The sequence below is a fragment of the Tyto alba genome, unplaced genomic scaffold, assembly GCF_018691265.1.
Source record: "Tyto alba isolate M040663 unplaced genomic scaffold, T.alba_DEE_v4.0 Super-Scaffold_6, whole genome shotgun sequence".
Taxonomy (NCBI): domain Eukaryota; kingdom Metazoa; phylum Chordata; class Aves; order Strigiformes; family Tytonidae; genus Tyto; species Tyto alba.
Genome location: NW_024881327.1, coordinates 16196080 through 16216923, shown reverse-complemented (window position 1 = coordinate 16216923; position 20844 = coordinate 16196080). Strand labels below are relative to the sequence as shown.

At 38.5% G+C, this 20844-nt stretch overlaps 1 protein-coding gene across 4 annotated transcripts in view; it reads right to left on the bottom strand.

Moving 5' to 3' along the window:
* The window catches only part of NFKB1 (nuclear factor kappa B subunit 1), a 59706-nt gene that overhangs the window by 28904 nt on the left and 9958 nt on the right, over positions 1–20844 (bottom strand). The window contains exons 2-5 of one of the 4 annotated variants that reach the window (XM_042808178.1): positions 17785–17834; positions 16570–16654; positions 8992–9032; positions 6293–6391 (exon numbers count right to left, since the gene is read on the bottom strand). In XM_042808178.1, coding sequence (XP_042664112.1) covers positions 6293–6391; positions 8992–9032; positions 16570–16654; positions 17785–17826 — 267 coding nt within the window. In that variant the 5' untranslated portion in view covers positions 17827–17834. Of the gene's footprint in view, positions 1–4633; positions 4712–6292; positions 6392–8991; positions 9033–16569; positions 16655–17784; positions 17835–20844 lie in introns of those variants that run through there. The other 3 variants (XM_042808179.1, XM_042808180.1, XM_042808181.1) reach the window with 3 other exon arrangements.

Below are 20844 nucleotides of genomic sequence, written 5' to 3'. Positions count from 1 at the left end.
AGTTACGCACCACTCAAATTATGCTGAATATAAAATTACCGCACTTTTAAAAAAGCAAACATGACCTTCCTTTCCAATTCACTTAATTAACCCTTTTATCAATGTTGGGGTTTTTTCCCTCCTCCTCTAATTTTTCTTGTAATTTGCCTTGGGCGAAGTTCTTTGTGTTACAGCAGCTTACAGATCTAATCAACCAAGGTATTAAAGGATCATGATAAACATTAAAGTGATGAATCAGTGATGAACTGAATACTTAAGGTTATATTGTTGATAAAATGCTGATAACCAGGGATTGCCATGATTTTACCACATTATTAAGTCCTGCTGGCTTCCTTCACTCCAGTTAACCCCTCTCTTGAACCCATTCCATCATAGCTGAAACACTCTGCATACGTACAGCGTGTGCCCTCCCCGTCTTCCTATTCACTGCTAAAAACAAAAAAAATCCCAACTATGAAAAAGCAGTTCCAGGAGGAACAGGTGTGCAGAAGTCCTCTCATTACTCACTGCCTCATTGTTAATTGTACAATACTAACGTGCATTTTACAAGCACCAGTTTCTATGATACAAAATACTGGGTACTCATGCTTCCCTCCAGTTTCCAAACTGTAATCTCTCCTGGACTGAAACAATAGAGAGATGCAGAATAATCGATCAGTGCTTCACCATCTCCTCCATTTACCAGCAGTGAGAAAATGCAGGGATCCCTGTGTAACTTACACAGAGTCATCTGAAAATAAAAATGACTGTATTTGGTGCTACATGTCACCACCACTACTAAAATTAACTTTTAGCGATGGAAGGCTTTCAAAAAATTATTTTCATTTTATCCCTCACCAGACAAGTCTTTCCCTGATGTAAAGTTCCCAGCACATCTATAACATTTTATTCATTATGAGTAACATGCATGTTCTAGTATCACATCAGAAAAGTCCAAGACAATCCTTCATCAGCTGTAGAAACCACAGTGAAACTGTAGGTAGAACTGCTGCACGTCAAGGACTTTCCAGCGTCTGAAAGCAGAACATATAACTGCAGTAGTAACCAGATTGCAATCTCCCTCTGTTACTCAGCTCAGCATGATCTTTGTAGTCTCTCTCAGGGGAAAAACAAGAGTCCTTAAAACGTAATACCCTATGTAGGTCATAAGGCAAGAAAGGACTATTTTTTGTCGTTCAATCTGATGTCCTATGCTGCAAAGGCTACAGAATGTCCCTGAACTGCTTCCTACCTGTATTTTCTACAGACAGACTTTCCTACTTGATTTTGAGACATCCAGGTTATCTTGGTGCCCCGCAGAATAGATTCAGTTCTTAAATATCCTTACGTACCATAAACTCTGAAATAATTTTTCAGTGTCTTTGAATCATTGACATCACAATTTCAGAATGACTTAAAATGTATTCTGGCACTAAGCTATACAAATAACTATCACATTTTACATAAGATCTTAAAAAGCACTGTCAAAGACATTGAAAGGGAGACAGTGTATTACAATGTTGACTATCTATAGAAACCTAAGGATTATGGTGTTGCCACAAAAGCGTATACTTAATGTAAGAGGGAGATAGCACGTGGGTGCTGTACTGCTCAAAATCAGAGCCATGATCTGAAAAAAATAGCTACTGAATGTCAAATTAAAGATAGGGGGGAAAAAAGAAAATAAGGAGTTCCTGGGAAGAACATAGCTGTAATACTTGATTACATCCTGTACTGAAGCAGCATTCAATTGATCTAATCTGATAAAGTTAAAATGCTGCAGGCTCACATTTATCTGCTGTTTCTGTTTGAGAGAGATTTGTCTGAGAGATTAAAAGGACCCTGTGAACTCAAAATTGAGTCAATTTCAAAACAAGAGTTTAAAGTTTTTTCAGTTATTTCACATCCTCCTGCAGTCCAGACCCCAGCCCATTTTTTTCTAGTTTCTGAAACTTTACAAAAACTTTATAAGAACGTTTTCCTACTTCAAGTATGTTTTTTCCAGTTACTCTTAGAAGCAAGAAGTGAAACCAACTGGTCAACAACAGAAAGCAAATGATGGAAAAGACCATGTCAAATCTACAAAGCTAGTAACTACAAAAGTACCTATTTCTCTTTCTAATCACTTCGTTATAGCAACTATAGCCCCAATCCTGCCCAACCTTCAGAGTGCACAGTGCTGTCCTCACTACGCACATACAAAGTGTTTCACAGATGAGGCATCACTCACTCTTTATAAGCAGTATGTTTTCACAGAGCAGTATATTTTTTTTTTCCAGTTGCTAGTTTGAGACAAAGTATTTCAGAAGTGGTACAAATCACTTAGGCAACTGAATACTTACTTACAGGTCTAAGAATAAGCAATGTAAAGTAATTTAAACCCAAAGGAGCTGAAGATCTTCTGATCCTCAGAAAATGAAGTCACTCTCATGCCAAAAATATGAAGTTAGGTGCCCTGCTTTAGGAGCCCAACTAAAAGGACTCAGTGCCCCATATTCAGACAAATTAACCATCACAGTAAAAAGCACAAATCTCACCGAATTTAGGTTTGGCTGAACTTGGTTCAGTACAGGTTTTTAAGAGGGGTAAAGATGTATAACAAAAAGTCTGCTTATTCTTGCCTCATGTTTATTCCTTAATTCAGCTGTTAAATGAATTTGTAACTGGTAATCTATCACTCTACAACTGCATTCCCGTGGCAGAAAAAACAGCAAGTATGCTGCTTCCTTCACTAAGGCGGCTCATAAAACCAAGTAACTTGACTAACCTTCCATAAATTCCCCTCCTGAACTTGAAGTATGTGCTGAAATCCCCGATTTCAATAAGAACGCTTATCTCCCAGTCGAGGTATAATTTAGGATAGCCCCAGGACAAGACTGGATGGGCAATTCTCCTGTTCGGGTGCCTGGGTTCAGGGCTGCCTAACGGGCAGGAGGCTTGGATTGGCAAACTGAACTGCACAATGTCCAAACTCTTCGGCAGAGAGATGGTGCTCGCTGGCTCGGGCACAGCTCTGAGCAATGGGTTACTCAGCCTCTGGGCTGGAGCTGATTTCCATCCAATTCACAGAGAATAGGCAACTTGAGTTTGCAGCCACCCACGCAGATTCGCCCTTAAGGAGATGAAACTCAGGACATTTCCTTCGCACCACTATTTTCAGCAAATTCTTTTCACACCCAAAACTGGATCAAGTACTTCAGTGTAAAACGTGAATATGCCTACACTAACATCAGTATGCAAGATCAGGACACACGTGGTAAGCGTGCAAGAAGGCCAGTGGAAATTTTCCGCTTAAAGTGTTCTCACAGCTTTTCAAATACATAAACCCAAGGAAATTATGAATAAAAAATGTCGATAGTTAAGTAAGCTGGTGACAATATTAGACAATCCAGTTATCTTCTTTCTTCTTAGACTATTGATTGTTTTTTTTCTCCTGGACAAAAAGCTAATGATGAATAAGCAGCTCAGGAGCTCTGATTTCAACTGTTCTAGACTGCTAAATTTTCCAGCACTGTGTTAGTTCCGCTAATCAAATGAAAATTAAATTTAAGTGCAGAATTTTAGGGAGCTTTCTACTGTAATCATGAAACTTGTCATGATACGTAACTTCATTATAACATGTTCAGTATCCACAACTTCTCAGGTCTCCATAACCACACGTAAAGTTATACAAAATCCTCTGAAAATGTAAGATGTTTTGTACATGGTATTAGGATTACTGTTAGCAAAGAGAGCGTTAAACAAAAGGAGTAATTCCATAAGCCATAAAGATTCATTAATTCAATCTTTGATATTACAGAAAAATATTACAGTTCTCTAGACTCCATCTGTCATGATTGTGCTGTTAAAACAAGAGGTTTTAAATCAATTCCACCTTGCTGGCCAGCAGAGATTTGTCATAAATGTAAAGACTGGCATTGCAGAACTGCTACACCAACTCCTGACTTACACCATCTCCTAATATACTATAAAGGAGGTGGCTAAATATGCAATTAACTACCAAAACATCTTGCTTAGAGACATCGCGTAAGTCTACAGCACTTCGGCCTTTATATGAAAGATGTATCTTGATGTGTTCCAGCTCAGCTACAGGTTAGGGACTGGGTGCAGGAAAAAAGAAAAAGGGTGAAGTTGAACAGTCCACATTATGCAAGAGGTCAGATAAATGTGTTTTATTTTGGCCTTCAACCCATAATCCTAGGAAAAGGGAGCAGGGACACCTCAATGCTTTTTTGTGCACTGAAGACGTCTATTTTCAGGACAACCCCTGGTAGCTACTGGTAAATTACACCAACTTTCTGTGCAGAGTTGGCCAAGCAGAAGAGAGATCCCAATGTGAGCTGCACTGATCAAACCATGGCCAAGGTTTAAAGGTCTGTCACAAAACCAAACCTCCTTTTTACAATATAGCCAAAGCTCACCCTACTGTCCTTTCACAGCACTGTGATCAACTAATGGAGGTTTTATGGTGAAAGCCTTGACACAAGGGTTAAAAAAAAACCAAAAACACAAAAACAAAAAAAAACCACAAACAAAACCAAAGAAAAATCCAAAACAAAAACCCCCAACACAACAAAAAGTAGCAATCTTCAATTGTGCTCACCTCATTTATGACAAGGTGAGCACCCTTTGACAAAACACAGAAGAGACTTACAGGAAAAGGTGTGAAACACTTCTGTCTTTACTGGCACCACTTGAATCAAGAACAGGCACTAACAAGCAATGGCCTTGAGGAATTTACTTGTTGTGTTCCCTTGCCAGCCTCTCCCAGCAGGTGTTGCCATGTGGGGATTTGTACTAGAAAAAAACCAGATGTACACAGCAGGAACGAGAGGGAGGGAGGGGAAGGGACACACGTTGGGGGGAAAGCTTTGGATGAAATTAAAATCTGATGATCAATGAAAACAGAAGGATTGATGGAAAGCCAAAGAACGTTTTGCTTTCTAGTTTACTCACAGAGAAATTCCATTTCCTGTGTAGCTCACTGCGTATGTCCTAGTCATGCTATTGGGTGACGTATCACATTTTAATTAAGTAGGATTTGTATTATTATTACCAATACAGATTGGATTGGAATCCAAAGATCTGGCTCAACTGAGGTAAATTATTTTACATCTGAACATACCAGTGAAATTTCATTCATTGTTTCACCATTATACTGTCACGATAGGAAAGGGAAAAGCAAGTAGATCCTTTGCCCGGGCTAGTAATTTTTCATAGGAGTTTTACAAGGCTATATGAAATCAGCTTTCCCAGCCTCTTAATTCCCAAGACTAACACCCTAGGCTATCTCAGCCAATGCCGATTATTTTCCACTGAGTCATGCTCATACTGATTCATTACAGAGATGTAACTGTTCCAAACTCCAGCCTTTCTCAGGAACTGCAGAAGAACTACAGGCATACTGCAGGGAAAGCTGAGGAGTGGCACACACCAGAGGCTGACTGCTTGCCACTCTCCCCTACCCTCTCCCTAAAGGAGAGGGTAAGAGATAACACCACAATTAAAATACATTAACTCCACTCCTCATGAGACAACCTCTAGTGCACTAGTTCAAAGAGGTAGTGAAATACCAAGACTTTCATTCAGTTTAAAAAATACTGAAAAGACAGGGTATCTTTTCCCCACTCCCATGGAAAAGGAATTTCCTGCAAGAACCATAGGCAAAGACAGTTCACTAATCCCAGAATGATTAATCACCACTGTTATAACCTTAATATTGTACTAGCACAGAATGTTTCTTTGATTAGCATCCCTGAATTTTTTTCCAAGGAAAAAAGCCTCAGAAACGTTGAGCAAACACCTGAACATTATGCTGCTCCTATCAAAATTAGAAGTTTTTTGTTGACTTTAAAGGAAGTCCTTAAGAACTGAGCATCCCAGAGATATTGAATTAGGAGTAACATGAACAGAAAAAGAAGGAAAACTTGGCAAATATCTTAAGGTGAAGTGAAATAGCTGACCAGACTCATGCTCTGCAGTATGCTAGAAACAGAGTAATTGAGTAGCTCAGGCCTTGCTTTATGCTAAACCTGCACCTTAAGGGAGAGCTCCATTAGTCTGTATGAGGGCAGCAAGGTGATAGGTGCAGGAAAGCTTACTGCTCAACTGCTGGCAGATAAACACGGTGCCAAAATAACTCCACAAATCTGAAGACAACTTCCTTTTAAAAATCAATTATATTTTGAAAGTTGGGATTGAAATGCAGTCAGCCTTGAGTAACTTCATACAAATCTCTGCTGCTAATTCAGTAAGGTCCTATACCATACATACGACACATTCGTTTTGCAAAGTTAATGATTTATGTACTTACTTTGACCTGAGGGTATGATTTTTTGTTCTTTTCACTAGAAGCACCAGGAAGTCCACCATGTGAAGGCCCTTCACATACGTATCGGAAACGAAACCCCCTCTGTGGAAATAAAGGAAAAGAAACTCTTAAGCTGTTTAGAAACAAAACTTAAAACTGAAGAAAAATAGCGCACACACACACACACACGTAAGCACACGTGCGTGTATACACACAAGACTTGCCCAAACAGCCCACAAATAGCAAAGTTACAACTGTTCATCCCTGAAATGCTGCCTGAGTGCTGGTTAACAAAGAACCACTGAACTGTCGCCCTGGAGGAACTGTTCTATTCTCTTACACACAGTAGAAACCTGAAATTTTTCATTCAGTAAGTGAAGATATTTTGAAGCAGAGATCTATTTATACTCTCAAGACAAGATAAAAATTAAAAGACACAGAACACAAGCAGATTCTCTATCCCACGACTGCTGCTAGTTAGAGAGAATTGAAGCTAATAATAATTAAAGAAGTCCAAAGAATCATAAAGAAAAGAACTTGGATGAAACAGAAATGCTTCTTTCTTCTGGGAACAGCATGTGAAAGCCGTATCTCCGAGCAGAGTCCAGAAACGGCACAAAAGCTTCTGGGGACTTTGAATGACTAGGGTTTCATCCCAGCTACATGAATAGATGTCTGAATATACTTCAGGGAACTGCAGGATATTAGCAACCACTCTAGAGTACAGGTGTCCATTTATTCCATTTTTATTTAGAGGAAACCCCCTTTACTTTAAACAGTAATCTTCAAGGCACAAACAATGTAACTCATAAGCAAATATATTTGGTAACTCTAGCTCTACTTAACTACATTATTTCACGTGGCTCCTGATTTTGGATACTTTCAGACCTACTCTCCAGTCCTGCAATTTCTGGCAAAATCCCTGCCTTATCTAGGACTCCCAGTGTCTGTCCAAACAGCACCAGTTAGTGTTGTATCCTTCATCAAGAATCATTCAGCTTCTTTCTAAGTAAGACCACTCTGATTTCAGTCTGTATTAGCTGACAGTGAACAACACGGTTCAAAAATTACTCTGTAATCATTAGCTTCAATACCTATCTCACCAAAGCCTTTTCAGTTTAAGAACTCACTTCCCAGGCAAATGTGAAGATCTGACTTTTAACCAGACACTGGCCACACAGTGTAATACATCCTCAAGCATGTGTTCACCTTCCTACGGTAAACTGGGTGACCAAGTGTATTGCAAGCGAAGCGCTCAGCTATGATGAGATTGAACTCAAGTTGTCCAAAAGGCAAAGCAAAGCTACCTCTCCAGTCACAAGACATGAGACAACCCAATCTCTCTTTACCTCTACGCCTTCGATCTAACAGCTCCAGCAATCATCTACGTGGCCTTCCCCAGTCTATTGCCCTTGCTGTCCTACCTGTGTTTTCACACATACAATCTTACTCCCTCCCAGCTGTCTCTCTGCTCCAAAAATGATCACAGGCACAGCACTCTGTTGATGGATTACCCTCATCACCGTGTTATAAACCACTGCCCAGTTTGCCACATGGGTACTCCACTACAGGAGCTGCTTGTTGAGAAGTCATGTATGGACACAACGGTTTCTCCCTAGAGAACTGTAGGGTCCACCATGCAAAGACACAGCCTTATTTGGGATGAACTACAACAACAAGAAAGAGGCAGCATATTCTTCCAAGAGTTCACAGTACACTGCTGTTTCACCTATGACCATGAAGTGTCCCTATTCCTGTAGGGATGCTCGAGCACAAATATGTCTTTGGTGTGTGGCTGAAACAAATGTTCTCTACCACCTCCTACCAGGAAGACTAGATTGCGGCATGCTTCTGCAGAAGATGGGACAGCTTTTAGTCACCCTCTTCCCCCGTCTCCACAAAGTAGGATCTTATGCAACTGACTGGGAGATGCAGGAAAGGGGTCTCCATACTGTGGTAGCTTCAGGAGGAATACTTGTAATTGCTGATGCCATCAGCTAATGGGGAACAATACTCTGGCATACTTCAGGGCAATCTTCAGCCAGCAATCACTTTGTACATCAGTTGCATGAAAACTAACCAGTGCATTGGGATGACTTTCATACTGTCAGAAGAGAATAGGCGTTTGCTACAGTCACAAGAAAAGTTAAATTCAAGTATTTATCTCCATCTTTTCTTGGGTTATTCAAAACAGCCAACTGTGACAAATCTCAAAGGACAACAGAATTTCTTTACGATGACAAAGCACTAGTCGAAAGTTCCTGTAACTTAGGAACAGAATGAAATGTGTTTTGGTTTTGGGCTTGTTTTTCCCCCCTCTTTCATGTGTTTCAAGAAACATGCAACAAATTCTAAAAATCTTACATATTTGGTCTAATCACATTTCAAAGTATCGGGGTACTGTAAGAGTCAGTTCTAAGATGATGAGTCTCTACTTAGCAAGATTTTTTTTAAAACCCTCAGTTTTTTTTTTTTATCTTATGACACTTCCAGAGAGACACTAAGATGAAAACAGAACAAAACAGGAAACGATTTAACTACAAAAGTGAGAGGAAAAACTTCTCATGGTTAAGTGCCACATTCGTTCTGAGAGTTCAACCTCTTCAATACTCTTTTTTTCCTCATCTTAAGTCATAATTTTATTCAAAATTGAATATGGTGACATAGCTACCTTGAAGACTTTCAAAATGCAGTGTTCTTACCTGTTTTGGCTGTTCTATGATTTGAAGATACGGTCCATCTGCTAACATAAAAGAAAGAAAAGTCATGGTATAAATTATATTTCTATCACTGTAAGTTGCAGGGGTAAAATTGATGCCTTTGAATGTCTTGAGATAAATTTTTTGAAAAGAACCCAAATATCTTCAGAACTTGAATTTTAATAAATAATAACTTGGCAGACTAATTTCCAACATTCCCCGAGACCAGTGATGTAAGAAGGGGAGAATTAACTCAAAAAAAGTTAAATTTAGCTCTGAGGGCCTAAATGGGCAGCTGTGATCACTCAGTTAAGTCTCGAAAGGGTGAGTAAGAACAGGATCCTCCCCTTGCCACTGACAAGCAGCCTGGCCTTCCTGAGCTAAGGTTAACTTTTGTATTTAAACCCCTTGAGCTCTAAAGACTGTACTCACGAGCTTTTGGCCCTAGGGCTTCCTACTGAACAGATGCTTTTGAAAGTCTAGAGACAGCCAATGGGAAACACTGAGGTATGGGAATATAGGAGGAATTTAAGCTGTCTCAACATGCCCTAACAGTCAGAACTGCTTTAAAAAAAAAAAAAAAAACCAAACCCCTGGAATTGAGGAGACTGAACAATTTACATTCTTTTAATAATTTCAGATACACTTTTAAATATACTGTTCTTCTATGCCTCTAAAAACACTGAACACACTCTATCTGACTACAGATGCAGACTCTCTAATGAGATCCAACTTTGAGCATGATGCCAATGCATGGGATTATGTTCTACTAAAATTCTATTTGTGTTTCAAGGAAGGCTTCCTTAAACAACTTTCAGACTTGCACCACTCCCTGAACAGTGGCTAACTTCATACCTTAAACCTCATTCAAAATTCACCAGTTTAAACAGCCTTTGAGCAGGCCCTAAATCCAATGAGAATTCAGTGCCACCAGAGTTAAGAATTCATCACCTGATTAAAGCTTAGCTCCAACTCGGATCAGTTAGACTATTTATATTGAGAAGGAAAACTCTCTAGGTGGATGGCTGTGAAATACCTCTTAAAATGCAAGCCACTCCTGAGTCTGAAAACAACAGTTCTGAGAGGCATGATTTCTTCCCTGCCTCTTGTTAGGCAGAGAAGATTCAGATTTCAATGCTAAAAATTCGATTGTTATCAAAGCAAATCCCCAAAGACAGCTTCGCTGTGAATACCTATACAATATGTTGTCAGCTATATTCCTGTAGCAATTATGTATCATCACTTTTACTCTGTTAAAGGTATTAATGCTAAGGAGTCAACAAGCTCACAAGGACACGTGAAACCTCTGAAGCAGACAAGCCACAGCTATGTGGCAGAGCCTGCAAGCACACAAAGCACACCATGCCCTGCCGACATCCAGGTGCGATCTGCCTCCGAACAACGCACCATCTGCAAGTACCGTGCCATCCAGCTACCTCAACTTGTAGTGCTTGGCTTCAGCACAGAACTACATACTTGCATCAGCTTTAGTTTGCCAATAGGCCTAACGTTCGCTGATAATTAAAAATGGCAGAGGATTAATTTGGTTTGTAGTATGACTACATGCATCCTTCTCAGCTCCTCAATACAACTTCACTAAAGCAAACCTTCACGTTTTTAGTCAGTACAAGTCTTAATTGAACAGGCTTCTCTCAACATGAATCTTTTGATAAATATACTAACAGATGGAATTAGTATTTTGCTGTTGAAGTTAGCTGACTCAGCTGAGTTAGTTGCATGCCAAAGATGTATTGCAAATGCTAGTCACTATTATTTCACATATAAAGATCATTTATTTCCCAAGTTCAACACTTCCTGTGAAAAAGTAAACAGTACTACAATTAAAATCTTGAAATCATGCAAAACAATTGCCTCAAGACCACATACACATCATCTTACATTAGAAAGAATGAAAACCAGTTTGGACTTCAGAAACTTTGAAAGATGTAGAGTAATATCTAGTTTTGATGTGGTTTTATTTTTCAGTTTTTCTCTGTAACAAGGAGTCTAGATGAGTCGAACTGGGTTTAAGTGTTATATCAGCACTTAAATTTTAAGAACTCTGTTCACAGACCTCTAACCCTTCTCATGCTTTAGGCATGTAAAATTTTATACTTTGACAATCCAAAGTGCCCTTGTATCCTCTGGGCACTGGCAGAAGTAATGCACCTAAAATATAACTGCATAGTTCAACTTTCAACCAAGCCTCTAGGGCAGGATCTGCCAACTAATTGTTCCTCGGCTGTTCTCCCCTTTGGAATTAATTTTCAAGGCATATACATTGGGTTAGTATCAGCACAAAATACTACCGCTTTCTCTTAAACATTAGCCAGAAAAGGAAGCGCTCTTTTTTCTAACAGCTAAGTGGCTGCAGCAGTCCCAGGTGCCAACTTTCCCTCAGGATAAGGAAACTCAAACTCCTAAGAGAGGGGTTATACACTATATTGGCATATTGGTAAAGCTCAAGGGGAATTCTTCATGCTGCTGAAATGGTTTCACCTTGCATGGCACTTGTGAAAAGCCAGAAAACTTGAAAGCTTAGGACCATAGCTCCTATGCCCCCTTGGGAAAAAAGCTTATAAAAAGCATACAAATATACTGATACAAAAAAATCTAAATATCTTACATATTAATACTGGGAAAGTGCAAAAAAGGTACAGTGTAAATGTACAAAGACAAATTAGATGTCTGTTATCGTTAATCCAGATTATATAAATCATATACCAATGTATATAAACCAAAGTTTTGTGAGGTCTTATTTTAACCTTTGGGTTTTGTGACTAAACATTTTCTTTTCTACAATGAGTAAGTAATTCTCTGGTATAGCATCTGAACCAGATCCAAGTAACAGTACAGAGAAGGTACTCTAATGCAGTGCACTTAATTACATCTAAAATGCTATTTAAAAACAGAGCAGCAATGTTCAAGATAACTTCCAAGCATACATGGCATATTATTTTGACTACAAAAAGGACTTTATTTCGTAAAAGGTCTCATACAGCTGTCTTCACTCAACTCTGAATACTTCCCAGAAGTACATTAGACAGACAGGCTAACACTGGCTATGTGTGGTTCCTTCTTTCTCTCCCATCCTTTCCCACGAGGAAAATAAAAGATATTTGGTGTTTTGCACAGGGAAGTTTTTAATGTTTTGTTTCTATTAGTAGGCATGTCTGGTCTAAGCAGACAGACAGCAGGAACCTGAAGATGCACACCTTGTAAGAGGAACTAATAATGACAAGATGTGTGATGATCTTTTACACCTCTTCCAGGCTGGAAAGTTGCTTTCTTCAAGTTCTTGTTTAATGAGCACAAGAAGGAACAGTACTTAACACATAGCTTAAGTTCTATTTTTGCCCTACAGAGAGGCTGAAGCAGCATATAGTCATGGAGCTGGCCTCTACACAGGGATGACTCTCAAGGTTGCCAAGAGCCAAGTTTTGACACGAGCACTCCTCACAATTTGCCTGGCATTGCTGCAGTCAGGAGGGCTAAGAACTCCAACTAAAACATGCAGTCCTTCAGCCTGGAGGGGGTTTGGTGCAGACTGCCACATCCTGGGTATGCTTCAGTGCTTCCTTTTCTGTTTTCTCGCCTTGGTTGCCACAGACCAACACACATCCCACGGCCTCCCCTCCAGCCTGAGTCACAGTCCCACTTCCCCACATCTTCTTCAACTGCTACATTTCTTCATTTTCCTTCCTGCCTGACTCAGAGGCTCTCCTACATCTTGACACTCCCACCGCTTATTCTTTCTTCCTCTTGACAGGCCTCACCCTGCACACACATTTCCCAAAGGAGCACCCATCACAGGCTCCCTCTTGGTTCCTTCCTCCCATCACAGCAAAGTCGAGAAAAAAGAGGTCTCTCAAGTTGGTGGGATATCCCCGCAAGCCTGGCAGCACCATAGGACTAGTGGGGTCCTTTATCTAACAGCTTACCTAGAACCTGAAGCCGTTCAATTTAACCCGCAACCAGCTGTGGTCAAGTGCCCCCCTCACCACCTCTCTGCTAGTGGGTCCCCCAGAACAGGCATCTCACCCTTGTAATTGTGTGCTGTTTTGCTCTGGGGACGTGGGTGAAAACGCTCATAGCCTCCAGGTTTTGACTGTCAAACCCAACACTAACCCTGTTGCATCCATCCTGGCAGCGGTACCTTGCTGCTAAAAACTCAGACTCTAGATCTAGTGTCTTATCCTTCCTGAAGGCCTATTGCAGCACTTGTATGTCCTCCCCCTCAAGGGATTCACCCGCACAGGAACACCCTCTTGTATCGCAGCTCGGCAGTGTTCAAACCATGATGCTTACAGCAAGCAGCACACGGGCTTTGCTTAACCTTTCTCTCCCCTCAGTTCACTTTTCAAAATACAATCACAGAAGATCTAGAAAAAACACCAGAAGCAGCATGCAAATCTGCTCATGCTTCTGAGGATTAGGGCCACTGATATGGAGTAAGAAAAATGAACACTCATCTAATTTCTGGTGATGGTCAGGCTTCCTTGAATCTCTAACATTATCTCTCTGAAAAATTATGAAATAAAGTACCTTCTTTTTCCCTCTGTGCCCTTTTCATTTCTCAACAGCAAGCATCACAGACAGCTGGGGCAGAAGGAGGTTAAAGAAATACCAGAAAACTGTAATTTTAGCAGCCTCCAGGCAATACCGTTCAGCTGCTGATGGCCCTGCTTCAACTTCACAGGCTGAAAAACACAATACCTTAATGCCAACAGCTAGTTGGACCAGAACCCCTAAAAACCAAAACAATTAACAGGTTCCCAAAATCATCTCTAACTGGCACACAGATTGCTACATTACATGGTTGTGGATTTTGAGGCTGATTTGACTGGTGAGATACTGCCTTTGCTGCTGGTGGTGTTTTAAACACACAGCTCAGTCCTGAAGTTTGCACTGTTATGGCACTTATTACAAATACACCCTTTTGTCACCAAAGGCATACAAAGTCTACTTCTCTTTCTAGATTTAGATGTAAATGTAGAACTTGAACCACATAACTATCTACTACAACTTTAGAGCCAAAATAGCCAAGCCTAATTTTTACTTAAAACTGACATACATGAAATAGAAAAAGAAGCGAGCAAAGACACTTGAGCACTGACAGCCTCACTGAGAAAATCCGTGTCCTAACATCTCTAAGGTTTTCTATTATTACTGTAAATATTAACATAACAGCAGAACATCTATCATCAGAAAGTCCCCAAATTCCCCAGCTGTGTGTTGATTCAGCTACACTGGCATGATATGACAATCCACAGTTATATATTAAACCTGCTTGCCAATGCAGTAAGTCTGACACTGTGCACTTATGAATGTACGGACTGAAAGATGTAGGCACCACAACAAATCATAAGGAACAATGAATGCCTTCGTTTTTTCTGTTTAAATCATCCAATTGTTCTAGGGAAAAATCGTTTTCAGAACACCTCTCCGTATCTCAGCTGGAAGTACTTTTGGAAAATCCCTCATGAATTTTTAACTGGCCTTGCTATGTAGAAAGAAATCATTACTTCCTAATTGGAAACAACTAAAGCATAATATATAAATTATTGTATTACCTATTACTGTTGTTACTGTATTAACGACACCACAGTTTCAAGCAGGGGAAGAAGTAAGCATTATAGCGATACTACTCAAGAAACAAAATCACCATGGCATCATCAGATGCCATGGAAATGACCAATCTTTTCTAAAACTTATGATTAACTTCTTGTCTGTGATAACCTGATATCAATGATCCTTTATTAAATACCATTTTGTACACAGGGAACCTGACACCTATAGTGCAGCAGTAGACAAGAGCAATACCACTAAAAAAAAAAAAAAAGCCTTTTCTAAGCAATTCTGCAAATTAAGGATAGAGCTAGACTTAGCCCAGTAAGTTTTCTGTGACTGCAGAACTCAGTGAATTCTTGACTCCCCCACATAGTTTTAAAAACAGCTGTTTTCTAGTTTAGACAGGACATAGATATCTGAAAATCAGTTTTATATATCTGAATAATTTGTGTGGAATGAGTCTGGCATGATGAGTACAGAGTAAACTTAAAAGGTATGTGCAGAAGAGATCATTATGGGGAAATCAAAATTCCAATAATCTTATTTGTTCCACAGAAACTCTGGGAGTACAGGCCAAAAAACCCTTGGTATACAATGCACCAACCCTTTAATGCTACACAGATGAATCTTACCAAACAATCTTATCTGCCTTAATAAAAACACACTGCAAACAAATGATTGCAACATTAATTTGTTGGATGCTTGTCCATATTTGCCAAGAGCTTTGCTCATCAGAACATTTTATCTTGAAAAAAAATTATCTGTACCATATGTGTTTCTTGATCTTTCCTTGCTACTATTGAGTCAAGAAAACTGAAGTATAGTTTAAACCAGGGAACACTGAAGTAGTAAGCATGCCTTTTTAAATTATTTTTAAATCAGCATTTATTGTTACTTTAGGGTGGAATTTTACCTATGAAGTAAAAAGCTAATGGTTTATTTCATTTTACCCTTCACACTTTCACTGTCATCAAGTGTATCAAATATTGTAAACAAAAGTAATTCACATTTTTAACAAGAGAAAGCAATCTAATACAGAAGATAGCAGATACATCCTGATACAACAGTCAAACAGATCCACAACAGAAAGTTGTCATGTTAAAAGACATTAATAGCTATATTGGAAATATATATTGAGAAAAACCTCATACGCTTAAATAAATTTTTATTTCCTTTCTCCTTTTCTATCAACTATTCTAACAAACTATGCAGGAGAAACAGTGTTTTCTAAATTCAAGCAAGAAGTAATACTTAAAGAAATTTAACAAGCAAAACCAGACAAGTGTTGATCAAGCAGCTAATACTGGCTGAGATATTAAACACTTCTATTTGATATTCCAGTTCTGGAACCATACTAGAAGAACTGCATATCAGACCTTTGCAGATTACTATATGCTTATTTTCAGAAGTTGGTTGCAAAATTTGACTCTGAACTTTCAAACTAGTATTATTATTCAGGAAATTGTCAGGTACTTTTAATATCAGACTGCCACTTTACAGGAAACAGAGAAGTCACCGAGAAGGAAAAACAGACTCAAATGATACAGGAAGTTGAATATACTCTACATCTTATTAGTGAAAAACAAGCACCTTAAGAATTATTACAACAAATAAGACACCGTTCAAAAGAAAAAAAAAGTACGTCACACTCTGCAAACTGTTAATATAAATATGCAGGTCACTAAAGATGAAAATTTAGAAAAAAACCCACATAATTTATAAAAAACAGGTCACTCAAATGTCTTCAGTCACTCAAAACATTTAACTAACCGAAACTTTCAGTTTCTCTACAAGCCAAAAGAAAATCAGATTTGCCTCACTGTTGAAAGTTTCATGAGGGTTGAAAAGTGATGTGTAAGGGCGTACTAAAAAGTCTAGTTGTCGACGTTGGTGTCTAGTATCATGAAATACAAGAGTGTTAGCAAAGAAACCTCTCAAAAGAGCTTCACAAAAAAACAAACTGGAAGAAACAGCAGGGCAATAGAACAATCAAATAGCAACAGTTCTTACCCGTTCGTAGTGGTAAGTCTGAAGTGATGTAATTTGTATTATTAAATAATGTATTCATTCCCATGAACTGCTCCATTGCAAACATCTACATTGAAAGAAAATATATCCATTACTACATATATACATAATTACATGAAGCATCTATCAGCAAAGAATTTCAAATTTCTCTGCAAATACTGAGACTGCAAACACCCCAGGTGCAGTACGTACTCATTTCATATCCATTTTATTTTTGCTGGCAACAACAGTGCAAGCAAAGCTGATAGTACTGACCAAGTTTCACCAGTATCACGAGACTGCACTAAGCTCAGCACAGTTTCTAGGCATGCATTTTGCTTACGTGCACAAACAACTATATATTCAAAAGAGCTTATATGGTAAATTCTGACAATCTGATCCTATATGTCTTGTCCAATGCCTTGCTGAGAATCTGTGAGTTTTCATTTCCTCTTCTGTGATTAAACCCCACCAGACTACATTCCTTATGTATTTACAAGCTCTAATGCAAGAAAACAGTACACCCAGGTTAAAGTTTTTTTTTTTTTTTTGAACACTGACATGCCTTCACTCACTGTAATTGTTGTCAGGTATAAATCAATCTTCTTCCAAAAATGGAGCAAGCATAAGGGAGAAATAGTTTCTTTTGGAAATTAAGGTGAGTAGAAAATGATCTGTTCCTTACTCACAATTCTCACAATTCAAATGGATCATTAAATAACCTAATGAAATCAGGAAGAACTTCTGAAGAGCTACACCTACTGATCTGGGTGAGCGAAGGAACATTTTAGTTATCAATGTCAATGCAAATTTCAAAAAAATGACACAAAGGGGCCTTTTAGGGCATAAGAGGCTTAATTTTCAGAAAAAGCCCAATGTCCACCACTGAAGAAATTTCACAGCTAGTGTCAGTCAGACATAAAATATATAGTCAGGCATAAAAATTAGTATTTTTTCAATTGCTTCTTTCAGCAGGCTTAGCATTCCTTTCATTTCAGCCATTTCATCAGTGACAAGGCACTTTGCAGGTCACATAAACACTTTAGAGAAAAAAAAAAAAAAACTAGATTTCCCCAAACCTGATTTCTGCCAATAGCTAGAATGCTTTTACATCTCCATGTTGTTAAGCTGAGGAAGTAACAGGACAGAATGAGAGGAAGCCAAATCAGAGAGCTAGGAGAGAATACAGGTATATTGAAAATACACAAATCCACTTACTTGGGGATCAGACACTCCCATAATATAGGGATCTTCTGCCATTTTAAGTCCTGAAACACAAAAACATAATCAGAACTATCATTTTTTTCAATGTACAGAAATACAGAAACTTATTTTACTCACAATGTTAATGATTTCTAAAATACTCTTAAAATTTCTCAGTATTTGCAAGGGGCAGGCTAAGGACAGCATAGGCTACAGCTAGGATTTTCCATTGCCTGCTCCCAAGAAACTATAAATTACAAAGTCCTGATGTCAAACTTCATTAAAATCAGGAAATAATTTGTTTCTGTCTTTGCTCTGACTATTCTACCACTAGTGTTTAGGCAAAATCATTATCACAGTTTAGCAAAAGCAGAACTCTGCATTTTATACAATAAAAAGAATTCCAAGAATTCATGAATGAACTCTAATGGTTTTCTTGTGAGGTATTACTAACTGCAAGATAAAGATGCCCGAGAAAGAACACCCAGTATTTTTTCTTTAAAAAAAACAGGAGTCAAACTCTGACTAATTTTGGACACCGTTGTTTCCAGAGGTCCACAAGTGCTTGGCACCCACAACAACTCAGTGCTGACACTGACAACTACGGCCATACAACATGCTCAACCCTCTCTCATGGGTCTACATGTAAAGGCGTGATACTGGGGAAGTTTAGGCTGGCTTAGTTTTCCTGGGCCTGCAGCAAGCCAGCAGCAAAGCCTGGAAATATTATTGGGAATTTATTAGGCCTATTATAAAAGATTAGGGCTATTTCCTTTCATGTATACATTACTGAAAGAATCACAATTTCACTTATGTTGATCTTACCAAAAAAACCTCTCCAAGACAACATCTGAAAATAACTGTACTGACAATTTCGAGAGACTCATGTCTGCATGCAAGCAGACACTTTAAATAAGGCTAATGACTAATAGAAGATAGAAAAAGTCACTAGCCCTCATACTGCACCACAATGAATATAAGCCATGTTTTCCATCAAAGCAAAGTGAACAGTGAAAACCTACTGCCCTATGAAAGGGAGTGGCCAGTGATCAGTAAACCAGTAAAGAAAAGCTGAGTTACTGTGTTATCTTCTATGGGATCTAGAAAGGCAAATATGAAAAAGAAAACTGGAATACTAAGGTACTTCACTTTGATAGAAGCTCAACTCAGCTTGTTAACAAGCTCCAAAGACAACAAGTATCCACTTATTCCACACAAATAGAAAACTAAAGGAAATTTGAAATGAAGACATAGGAGGCACTTAATATCCAGATGACATCCAGGGAAAAAAGGTCCATGAGGATAAAATTATTTTTTAACCTATAAAATAAAAATACTCACCTGTTTGTAGTGTGAATTTTAGAGAGAAATATTTGCTGGGTAATATTTATTTGTAGTATTTGAGCAAATATCAAATAACTGGTCATCAAATTTCAGCCAAAAATGAGTAATAGATAAAACAAGAAGTCACAGTCAGCCATGCTGCACTTCATCACCTAATACATCAGGATTTCAGCAGTATAAAAAAATACCAGTCAGTCATATTATCTCACAGGCACATTCTGCAAGGCATTATTTTCATCAATAATTGGCTACTGTTATTACCAATCTTTATGGAAAAAAGTCAACATACAAGGCATAACAAAACCTTTGGCACACGACAAGCTTTACTAAGGTGTTTTTATTTGACATTCTGTTCCACAGAAAGAATATAGCCCTCATCACCAACTGACAAGTTACTGAAATCACTGAAATAACTGTAATTTAGTTTTTGGCAAACACTTCCCAGTGAAAGGTGTAGATATTACAGAAAACAGTCTGAAGGCCTCAACAGCCAACATGTTTTAGGAAGCATCAGAAGATACCCATTCTGCTGATGCACACTAATTAGGTGCCTAAGAGTGCAAATTCAAGATTTCTTCTACATAAAGAGAATACAAACTGGTCCTAAAAGTCTTATTTTGTGATCTCTCATATTTAACCATTTACTATTTCATGAATCACACATGCAAAATTGTGTTCCAAAATACATAAAATACACAGATAACATGGTAAATATGCGTGTTCAGGGAAAAAAAAAAAATATTGAGGAGCTAATATGAATAGCATCTGCCCAGCTGCCTGTTTGCTAAATGTATACTTTTTTGCAAAACTTTCAAACAAAGCATCTCACAGCTTTTTCTGTAAGCCCAACTGGATAAATTCAACAGCATGTTCTATCATCTTTACCCTGTTCTAGTTTCTCAAACTGCATGCCCCTCACTCCAGCAGAACTCTGTGGAAGAAGGGCAGTTCTCAACAGCTACGCTTCCTGGTCACATTCACAGTTCTACAACACATAACTTCAACAAAGTGTAAAAATACTGCAGAGGCTGTATTTCTGCAAACTTTTCATTTAAGGTACTTTGATCTGAAAATTAGAATCTATGCAGAAATGAAACCTACATCTATCTAAATCCAAATGGTAATTTCTGGCTTTTTTGGCTGATGCGATGAACACTGTCATGCAAGCAAACCAGCAGTCATTAAAGATGAACGTTACACTTAGAAGCAGCAAGGTAACTACCCACATACTACCCAGTTGCTGTAGTTATGTACTAATGAATTTCCAACCAGGTATTAAACAGAATCTCTCTGACACCAAAAGCACAGGTATCTCTTACCTGAGATCTTTTGTGTTCAACAGTCAGCTGCAGTGTTTGGGGGAGAGGTTGAAAACATTCTCCCTGGCTTGAATGCTATGCCAGTTTATTATAAACAAACCATGATTTAGATGTGCAAACATATGCCTTTGTGTGTGTAAACTGACACCTGGTTGTCTTTTCAGGGCCTAGACAAAAATTAACCCAGGAGTTTAAAATGACCCCCCCTAAATGACAGAAAATACTCTCAGTTTCACTATACGTTTTTTCCTCTTTCAAAGCCAAACAAACAACAAAAATGTTCCAGGAGCCCTACCTCCAAAACAGAATTTGTTTCCTTAGGATTTTAGTTAACAAACACGTAAACTTCCTCTTCTTACAATGATACTGGGACGAAACAAGACAGTCAACAACATGACTAAAAAAAAAAAAA